Source organism: Peromyscus eremicus, chromosome 15 (assembly GCF_949786415.1).
Source record: "Peromyscus eremicus chromosome 15, PerEre_H2_v1, whole genome shotgun sequence".
Classification (NCBI taxonomy): Eukaryota; Metazoa; Chordata; class Mammalia; order Rodentia; family Cricetidae; genus Peromyscus; species Peromyscus eremicus.
The window spans coordinates 3,461,020-3,471,633 of NC_081431.1; the positions used below are offsets into that span (position 1 = coordinate 3,461,020).

At 49.1% G+C, this 10,614-nt stretch overlaps 1 protein-coding gene across 1 annotated transcript in view; it reads right to left on the reverse strand.

The window, feature by feature from the left end:
• Nucleotides 1-9,119: 9,119 nt before the first annotated feature.
• Nucleotides 9,120-10,614, reverse strand: part of Rd3 (RD3 regulator of GUCY2D) — a 2,609-nt gene continuing 1,114 nt past the window's right edge. The window contains exon 2 of the mRNA XM_059281010.1: nucleotides 9,120-9,783. Within this exon, the coding sequence (XP_059136993.1) occupies nucleotides 9,492-9,783 (292 nt within the window). The 3' untranslated portion in view covers nucleotides 9,120-9,491. The remainder of the gene's footprint in view (nucleotides 9,784-10,614) is intronic.

The window sequence follows — 10,614 nt, forward strand, 5'->3', positions numbered from 1 at the left end:
CACCCGGCCCCACGGTCCCACAGTCGATTACAAAATAATCACTCAGAGGCTCATATTAATTACCAGCTGTATGGCCTGTGGGAGGTTTTCAGGTTCCTCGTGGCTTTACCCAGCAGGTCTGCATAGAGAGGATGATTAGGACCACAGGCCTGAATGCAGGTGTCTGAAATGGTCTGCACTTGGCTGTGCTGAGGGGAGGTCTTTTGCACCAGCCCTTGACGTTTCTATAAATACCTTAGGTCAGAGACAGTCAGGGCTCATTGGAATAGGTTCCAGGCCCTCTCAAGGCTATCCTGTATTTTCTGTTTGTTTATCTCCACAATCTAAATCCTTCTATCTAATATTTCCTGCTACTCTCACTCAAGAAAATTCTGGGGAACTGCGGGTTTGGTGGGTAGCTGCCCTGCAATGGCCTATGGCAGACCTCTTGCTAGCTAGCTCTTTCATCTTAAATTAACCCATTCTATTAATCCATGTATCATCACGTGTTTCATGGCTTTACCTGCTGCCATTACGTGCTGCTCCCTGGACAGCTGGATAGTGTCTCCCACCTCTTTTCTCCTTTCACTATCTCTCTTGGATTTCCCACCTGCCTCTAAGCTGCCTTGCCATAGACCAAAGCAGCTTTATTTATCAACCAATCAGAGCAACACATATTCACAGCATACAGAAAGACATCCCACAGCATTAATCTCTTGTTCTATGACTTTAGTTTTTGTTGTTGTTATTGTTTCATTTTTTTTGAGGCAGGGTTTCTCTATGTAGCCCTGGCTGTCCTGGAACTCACTTTGTAGACCAGACTGGCTTCAAACTCAGATTTGCCTGCCTCTGCCTCCCAAGTGTTGGGATTAAAGGTGCCACCACAGCCCAGCATGGCTTTAGATTTTTTTTTTAATTGTTCCATACATGAGGAAAATAGAGAAAAGTCTCAACCATTTGTACCAGTAAATAGTAGCTATTAATATTATATAGTTTCATTAATTTGAAATAATAAAAACTATTGGCAGTGCAGGGCAGGAGCACATGCTTGACTTCGTACCTCAGGGGCCTCCTGGTGAACACTTGAATCACACACAAGGAGAAAAAAAGGTTGCAGTAACCAACCATTAAAAAAAAATAATCACATTCTTTATAGTCCGTTCTCTCAGGCTCAGCTGCAAGCTTACCTTAAGCCACAGCTACTGCACAGTTCTTACATGTTCCATAGAAAGTTGTCTTTTAGGCTAAGAGATGTTCAAAAGTTGTTTACAAATCTTGTTTTTCGAGGCAGGGTCTTTCTGTGTAGCCCTGGCTGTCCTGGAACTCACTCTGTAGACCAGGTTAGCCTCACACTTACAGAAATCCGCCTGGCTCTGCCTCCTGAGTGCTAGGATTAAGGTGTGTGCTACCACCACCCAGCTTGTTTACAAAGTCTTAAGAGAAAACAAAATTTTTTGCTCCCAAAATACTATAAGGTTTCTGGAGTGTATGTCTAGCACACTCTGGGAGGTCTGAGCTCATCTTTACTGGTACAGTTCCATGCACTGCACTGTGGAGGTCTGAGCTCATCTTTACTGGTACAGTTCCATGCACTGCACTGTGGAGGTCTGCCATGCCTGCACTGCCAGCAAACTGAGGAACACCGGATTCTGGGCTGGGCTGCCAAAATGCCTTCTTCCATGGGGTTGTTGTCTGGGCAATGAGCAGTCCAGGATGTTAAGAACTGGTCTGTAGGGGAACATAGTGTGAATATTTGAGTCTGCATCTTCAGGGAAGGGTGGAGTGAGGACTGGAAGGGCAGGCTGTGGAAAACACATTGATTGGAGAAAGAATTAGGGGTGTGCTCCCCTTGTGGGTGTTGGGGCTGGGCCTGATTTGGGAGCACATGCTGTTGGGGGCTCATAGGGTTAGGCTGGGGAGGTCTGAGGAGAGCCCCATCTGTTATTAAAAAGTCGCTGGTGATAGGCCACAGGCTCCTGCCTCTACTCCAGGCCTAGCAGAGCTGGCCCGTGTGTCCCGCCCTTGCCGCATCTGTGGCCACTTCTGCATCACCTGCTTCTGTCACATTTCTGGGAACTCCATGGGCATGGCGCTGTGATTCATATTCATTTACTGTACTTGGGGACTCACTGCTGGAAAACCTACTATTTTAAACAATGGAGAAAACAGATAATGATCACCTCCAAGACTGGTACCGAAAATATTTGGGAGCCCTTAGTCATTTCTAATTAAAAAAAAAAAATATATTAAAAATGACTCACAGATGAGGAAATGAATATTGTAATTTTTAAAAAGCCGCCTACCAGAAATCTGGAGAAACAGAAGATGCCACCTTGAAATAGATGCCATTAGGGGTACTATCCTGTGAGATACTAGGCTCCTGGGAAAAGTCAATTTGTTACCTATAAATAGATCCTTACCTATACATCAAATTACAAAGAAAAAAATACAAAGAAACCAGGAAGATCAACCACCAAACACCACACTGTGGTAAAGTATGACAACAAAAGCTGCCAGAGCCAAACCTAAGAAATACTCCAAATAGAGAAGAAAAATCGTTTTCCCCCAAGAAAGTAAAGGAAGACAAGAGAGCTACCATGCTAGCCGGAAGTGGTCATCAAACCTGGGGAAATTAACCTGCAAAAACACAGAGTCTCAAATCTTGGTCACGATCGACTACAAATGTTAGTCCTAAGGCCTGACGCTGTTCGCCACGCGTGGAAAGGCTCTCCAAGGGGGCGAAGCACCTGAAAGCGAACCCGAAACCTGTAACCGGAAGTCGCCCAGAGCGTGGCAGCGGGGCGGGCTCCTGCCGCGGGGCGGGCGCAGGCGCTCCCGGAAGTCCCGCCCAGCCCCGCTCGGTCGGCCGTGGGACTCCGGCCGCGGGCCTCCTGCTTCCTCCGCCTCTGCTGTCTGCCGTGAGTGTCCAGGAAGTGGCGGTCACCGGCGGGGCTGCGGGCCACAGAAGTGTCTGCCGACCGCGTGCGCCTGGTGTAGAGCAGAACTACTGAAGACAGGAGAAGAGTTTGAAATGAATGCCTGTGGAAACCAATCCGAAAACGCGGATTACTGTGAGAACAGAACTGCATTCTGAGACGTTCCCAGACGTTCACCTCCCAGATATGTGGGGATTTTTTTCAAAAGGTTTATTTTTATTTTCTGTGTATGGGGGGTTTGCCTGTGTAATGTAGTGTATATGCACCGTATGCACTCGTAGTGCCCACAGAGGCCACGGGGCATTAGATCTCCTGGAACTGGAGTTCCAGGTGGTTGTGAGCCACCATGTAGGTTCGGGGAAATTTAACTCAAGTCCTCTAGAAGAGTAGCCTGGACTCTTAACCACTGAGCCATCTTGGAGCTCCCAAAGTATTTCTTTATAACCTCTTCAACAAGCTTTTTTGCATTTAATTTTTTTTAACTTTCATTGAAAACTAAGACATAAACATACACATTGGCCTGACTCTGTCCTTTAGAGAGTGTCACCTACCAGTCTGAGTCAGAATTGTAACCACTATGGCCACCTCCACATCCTGCCCCACTGAAAGAGCTTCAGGGGTGAGAGTACACACAGGGCTGCTAAGCTAACCAGGCTCTCCTCTGGGGTTCTTGCTGGGGGCCTGCCTGCAGCTGTTAGCTTTTTATAATAATAGTGTTTTCTGACGTCACAACAGAAGCACAGCACAGCACACACGCAGTCCGTCTGTCGGTCACTTTGCCAATAGCACTGCCGCATCTCTGCACTTCACAGGGGAGGTTTTTTCAGCCCCAATGCCGCTTCACATATGAGCAATGCATTGTGCCTAGACGTTTTGGAGTGTGATGAAATACAGCCCTAGGAATGTTTCCCCTGCGGTGTACACAGTCAATCGTTGACTGATCGCTACGATGCAGAACTGTAGTGCAGGTGCCTCTGCCTTTCTCCAAAGGGCCACATGTCAATCAAGTGCTACAGTGGGCAAGGAAAGGCCTGCCAAAATGAGGGGTGGAGCAACCCAGACTCACAGACACACACACACACACACACACACACACACACACACGCCCATCTCCCTCCCTGTCATTTTGTTCTCGGAAATCCCGTCTCCTCCCAGAGCAATTCAGACAATCAAACACTTACCTCATCTGGCAGAATGACTCAGGGAGTCCCATCACTGACCCCGCTCCCAGGTGGATACTGTAGACAGAAGTGCTCAATAAATGTTTGATGAGCGTCTCAGTTTGGGTTACTGTTGCTATGACAAAACATCATGACAAAATCAACTTGGTGAGGAAAAGGATTTCTTTCAATTTACACTTTCATATCACTGTTCCTCATCAAAGGAAGTCAGAACAGGAACTCGAACAAGGCAGGAACCTGGAGGCAGAAGCTGATGCAGAGGCCGTGGAGGAGTGCTGCTTACTGGCTTGCTCCCCCTGGCTTGTTCAGCCTGCTTTCTTATAGAACTCAGGGCAACCATCCCAGGGATGACCCCACCCACAGTGGACTGGGACCTCCCCCATCTATTACTAAGAAAATATGCTGCAGCCTGATCTTACGGAGGCATTTTTCAATTGAGGCTTCCTCCTTTCAGATAACTCTAGCTTGTGTCAAGTTGACACAAAACTAGCCAGCACAGTAAGTGAAATAAAGGTGTGTTGACCACCTACTGTGTGCCAGCCATAACTTGGGAGATGTAAACTGAAATCAGACATGGACCCTTGCCTCAGAGAACTAACAATCTAACGAGCAGTACAGATACATCAAAAATGCCTCATGCTCCTCCCTCTGCCTCTGTGAAAACTCCATGTTGAGATCCATATGCTCATCCTGTATTGGCAAAGTGTTTACTGTGTGTCTGAAAGAAACATGGGCATGAAAATTCCTGCACCTAAGACTGTCACACACACTGGAGGCAGAAGGGTGGTGAGAGCAGGCGGGGTAAGTGCATTTACACAAGGATGCTTGGGCTATTCTGAGGGAGTAGACTGCAGACCGGGGTGCAGCAGATGGAGGAGCTCTGGCCTGGGTGCTGATCCCCAAACTCAGGCCTGCTGACCTGTAACCTGAGATGAAGCACAGCACCTGTCAGTTCCCGTGATGACACTGAGGTGCTGTGTGAACTGTAAGGACCAGTCAGAACTTCTTACGGGAACTTCTCTATGACAGACAACTCTCTGTCCTTGGCAGGGTCACAGCTGGCTTCCTTGGAGAAATGAATTTCCCCAACTCCTTTTGCAGCTTTATTGGCCAGGTCTGTTTCCTTCTGCTTGTAATGGCTTTGGTCCTTATCTGAAGCCTGGACATTTGGTGACAGTCCAGCAGATGTGCCTGGCCCCAGCAGGCATAGGTCTCAGCTCAGAACTAGAGAAAGAGCTGGCTCCTGAAAAGTCTTTCTCCTTCCAGTCCACCGAGTCCAGACCCTTACCTCCCCAGCCAAATTCCACCCAGGACAGGAAAGCAGGCTTAGGGAGTTCAGGTGTTTCAGCAGCAGAACCATGACTGGGCTTGAGCTGGACACCATGATGAAGAACATGCTAGAAAATGCAGCCTCTGTGGGCTTGTGAACACTTTTCGCAGGAATAGGAAAACTCAGGAATATTCAGAAACATATAAAAAGTTTGTTTGTTTTCTTTTAACTGTGGCAAAGAAAACTTTCAGCAAGTGCTTCTATTTCTAGGTAAGCACTTTTAGATCTCACAACATTGATTTAATAAAATACACATTACTATCCAGAAACTCCAGGAGCTGATTTCCAGACACATGTGCACTTGTACCTAGAAACATGTACACATACACCAGATACACACAGATGATTGTCTAAAAGTTAGTTTGTTGAATAAACTTTGAAGTAGCATGCTTTGCTGGGTACTGGATGAACACTAGCTAATGTGGTGGAATTTAGAATGAGGGCATCTGACATAGACCCCGGCCAGAGTGAAGATCAGCAGTGAAATGCTTGCCTACCGTGGGGGAGGCCTTGTTTTTTCTCCCTGACCCCACATTAAAATACTTTTTTTCATTACCTGCCTTTATGGTTATGGATATTTTCCCTGAATTACTCTGGTGGATTTTAGTGTCCTGTCTAAATGAGAAGGAAGAAGAAATGTTTTTTAGGTTGTTATATGCAAGCACATCTCAGAAACACACAACAAATGGGTGTGGCAAGAAGCTGCATTGGATGAAAACTGAATTAGGTGCGGTGCTTGCTCTTCCAGGACGTATTACCCCAGAAACATTAGAGGAGGAAGGACTGGTCAGCCCACAGCTTCAGAAGCTTCACGCTGACTCTGCTTCACTGACTTGGGCCTGTGGTGAGGCAGAGCATGATAGTGGAAGGGCATAGTGGATCTGGAAAAGTGGAGGGAGGGCCAGCTGAAGAGGCCAGGGACAAGATATGCCCTTAACGGCATAGCCCAGTGACCCACTTGCCCCAGCCAGGCCTTCTCACCTCCCCATCATGCCATTAGTGATGGCTCCATCAACAGACGAGGCTACTGATGGAGGGAGGTGCCTTAGGATTGTCATTCCTGGTCACACCACTAGCTGCCAACCGTGCCCTCAATCAGACCCTTACAAAAGCTCCCACATCCAAACCGCTGTGTGTTTCAGTACCATTGTGGACATAACTTTCAGAGAATTAGAGAGACTTGGTTGTGTTGAGGAATTTTTACCAAATGGTTACAATGAGAATCTGGGCAGAAACCATCTTTGGCTGACTCTCAGGGTCACTATCCTTTATTAACTGCCTATCAACATGGAACTCCATGAACAGTATTCCGTTGTAGGGCTTCAGAACACTGTGTGACTGAGTATAGGCAAATCATAATTTTCTTGTCAATATGAAGGATTTGACGAGACCCTCATCCTCAGAAACGAACTGCGCGAGTCATATGTTGGAGAAAGTTGAGGTAATTTCAGTGTGGACTAGTTATTAGATAATAGAACAGCAATGCTTTATATTTAGATATGTTTTTCAAGAGAGGGTTTCCCTGTGTAGTCCTGACAGTCCTGAAACTTGCTTTGTAGACCAGGCTGGCCTGGAACTCAGACATCTGCCTGCCTCTGCCTCCTGAGTGCTGGGACTAAAGGCGTGTGCCACCGTGCCCAGCCATCTTTTTTTACCCCAGCTTCTGAGTTGTTTTCTTTTGCAGAGCACACTGAAGTGTTCAGGAGTGAAGAATCATATCTGAGATTCTTATTAAAGTATCTGCCCAAATTTCAGATTGAGATATTAAAACGTGAAATATTAGTTGTTAATATTATTAAATAAATATTAATAACTAGTAAAGCTCCCTTTACTTCCTAGTACTTGGAAGTTTTCATAACAAATAAATAGTGCCACAAATAAAATGCAGTCATTAGTAACGCAGCTCCAGCCCCAGCTTAGCAGGCAGAGGCTCTGAGCTACATGCAGAGGGAATCCATCTTTGTCCTGGGCATCCAGCCCTCCCACTCCTGCCACCACCAGCCACTCATCAGACACTTTTGTTTGCTGTTCTTGGGTGTTTTTTAAGTAGGAATGACAGCAAGTGCCATTGGTCCCTCTAACAGCCTGGGTGCAGAGGCCCAGCTCTGGGGCCCTTGCAGGCTTTAGTGTCACAGATGAGATGGGACAAAGCCGGACAGTACTCAGGAGGCTGGCAGGACCTCGGCCTCAGCTGGTGTCATCCAAGAGCAAGTTCGCCACCTCCGGTTTTCCTTTCCTTTGATGAGACCCGGAAGGAGAAATCAGTCGTCCTCTGAGGACTCTTCTGAACCTCCCTCTGCTCACACTGCGGCCAGTGAGGGCCTCGGCCAGGGTGCCTGGCACACTCCAGCTCCCTCAACATTCCTCCCAACTGTAGACTTGTTTGGTTCAAAGTCTTCTCAGTTCTTAGTGTCACAGCTGAAGCATCCACAAACCCGGCGAATCGATGGAACCCCCATCACACAACACAGGTCACTTTGGCCCTCCATTCAAAGTTTGGCAACTCCGTGAACTTTTCAATATCTTCCAGTAAAAGACATGCTTAAGGTGTTTTTATTTAGAAGTGATTATATTAAAGAGCCAATCAGCTCCTTCTTCTTGACAATGGTGGACAAGAAGTGTGTGCCATCCTGTCATTCTCTATCCAGATTCCAGTGAAGTAACCCCAAACCAGATCACTTAGAAAGAGTATCTATTCTGTAGCTTCAGCACTCAAGAGGCTGAAGCAGGAGAATCACATGACCAGCTGGCCAGAATAGTCAGACCCTGTCTTGAAGGACAAGGAAGAAGAGAGGGAGGAGGAGGGAAGGGGGAAGGAGAGAGGAGAGAAGAGAAAGGAGAGGGAAGACAGAGGAGAGGAGAGGGAAGAGGAGAGAGAGGAGGGGAGGGGAAGGGAGAAGAGAGGGAAGGGAAGGGGAGGAGACACACACACACACACACACACACCACACAGACTTCCCACTGAGCCAGGGACTACATGCATTACCCGGTGATTTCCTTCCCATGCATTACTGGGTGATTTCCCTCCCCTGGCATTTTATTTGGACTATTATAAAGTTCACTTGTGTTTTCTGGGCATGCACTGGGAGCTAGAGACAGACACTTTGCTCACCCACTACCCTGAACCCCACTTCTGCCCCAGAGTGTGGTGGCACCTGGCCTTCCAGATTTTTCACAGGTGACCCACACATGCACCATCAGTTAGAGCATGAAACTATAGGACGCTACTTGGGACTGGTTTTCTCAGGCACCAGAAGTGACCTTACTTCCTAGGAAAGCTGGAGATCTGGTGTGAACAGAAGGCCTGGACTTAGATGCCTTGGCTCCAGCAGCGGGTCGGAAGGCTTCCAAGCCCTGACTTGGGACTGGCCACACTCCACGGATGACATCCTGTGGGTTATGGTCATCCTAACTATCCCTAGCTACTTTTTTGGGGGAGCAGCCTTGGCCCCACCCCGACCCATGTGGTATAAGGGATAGATAAGACTACAATGGGTGGACAAGCGGCCATTGATCCTGTCCCATCATAGCCCAAGGACTCAAAGGCAGTAACAGTTCCACATTGGAGGGATCAGAGTTAAGGCAAAAGCAGTGAGATCCTTGGGAGACTCCATTTTTCATCTCTGTGGTCCCCACCAGCTGTCCTGGGCCCCGAGGCTGTGGCTCCCCTGCAGTGAGTGCCATCTGGTCACCAGAAAAGGTGCCCCAAATGGGTAGGGTGAATGGGGCATCCTGGAAATTGGGATGAGAATGCAGGCCTTGCCAAAGAGGCAGACACTTGTTCCTTGTTCCAGACAGTGGTAAGAGATGGGAAGGCGCGCCTGCTCCAACACCAGGCCTTGTGTATGCGTCAGGCTGGGAAGCGGAGACTCGTTGGGGAGGAACAGGGCTCCAGTCCTGACTCCTCCCTGTAGCCAAGCAGGTGTGCACACTTGGGTAGGTGGCTCAGGTGGTTCAGCTGTGCTGTTTGGTGGGTCTCCTGTTCCGGGTAGGTGGGGAGGTTCCAGCACCGGCAACCCGGTCACCGGCCTGTCATTCCCTCCTGCAGGTGACCGCCCAGGGAGGTCAGTCGGCCTGGGGCGCCCTGAACTCCGGCATGCTCCAGGTGCGTGGTGGGGGTGGCGCATCACGCTCCACGTCCTCCGAGATGGTCCGGATGTCACTGGCGAAAGGAGCAATGCGTGCTCGGCTCTTGAAGGCGGACAGGCTGCCTCGGGGCCTCAAGCTCCACTGACGCGTCAGCTTATGGGCTTCCTCCTCCTGCTTCGTCTTCTCCAGGGCCTCCTGCAGCACCGAGCGGAAGAGCCGCGCCACCTCCTGCACCTCGGGCTCCCGCTCAGCTAGCAGCTGTCGGAACCTGCGGGAACATGACGCGACTGGCTGAGCATCCCACCTGCCGGCAACTCCCTGCCTTACTCTTGTCCCAGTCAATCATGAGCTCAGTCCCAGCTCTGTTCACCTCTGAGCCTCAATTTCCCCATCTGTGAAAGGCAACGCCTGCTTTTTCTCAAGGTTCATGCTAATATGCAAGGAGCCAGCCTAAGGCTTACAGAGGCAGAGAACTCAGAGAAACGCACTGAGACCACAGCATGGCTGTGTGAGGCTTTCCATGCCCCACCTGCCCTGGTGATTGCTCTGAAATGCATGTCTGGTTATGTCACTGTGTGTAATCACAGAGTCACATCTCCCCCTGCTCCGTGTCCCTTTCTTCAGGGTGATGGACACACTGTGCTTTCACATTGGCCTTCTCCTTCCCAGGAAGCCCAGGAAGAACATTTGTGTCTCCTCGGTCCTTGTGTGTCTTCGGAAGATTTCTCCCTGGGGCTCAAGAATCATCCATCTGATCCTTGCCTTCCTCCTCCCTACAGAGAGCCAACACTTGGCAGGGGCAAACAGGAAGGCCAGGAAGCAGCGTGAGAGTCCCTTCACTGTGGGTTTGGCCAGCCAGAACACATTCCCTCTGTGGCTCTCCACCTCAGCCCCACAGTCTCTTCTGAAGTAAATACTTTGAGGGGCTCCCATCATGTAGAATCGGGAAAACGGGAGATGGCAGTCTGAAAGGAAGGCAGCCAGCGAGAAGACCATGAAACCAAAGAGGGAGAATAAGGGCAAAGCCCTCCTTCCAGGGGAACTGCAAAGAGGGAGCACAGAACGGGCAAGCGTTGGTGGGGGCGACTGCAGGAGTCAG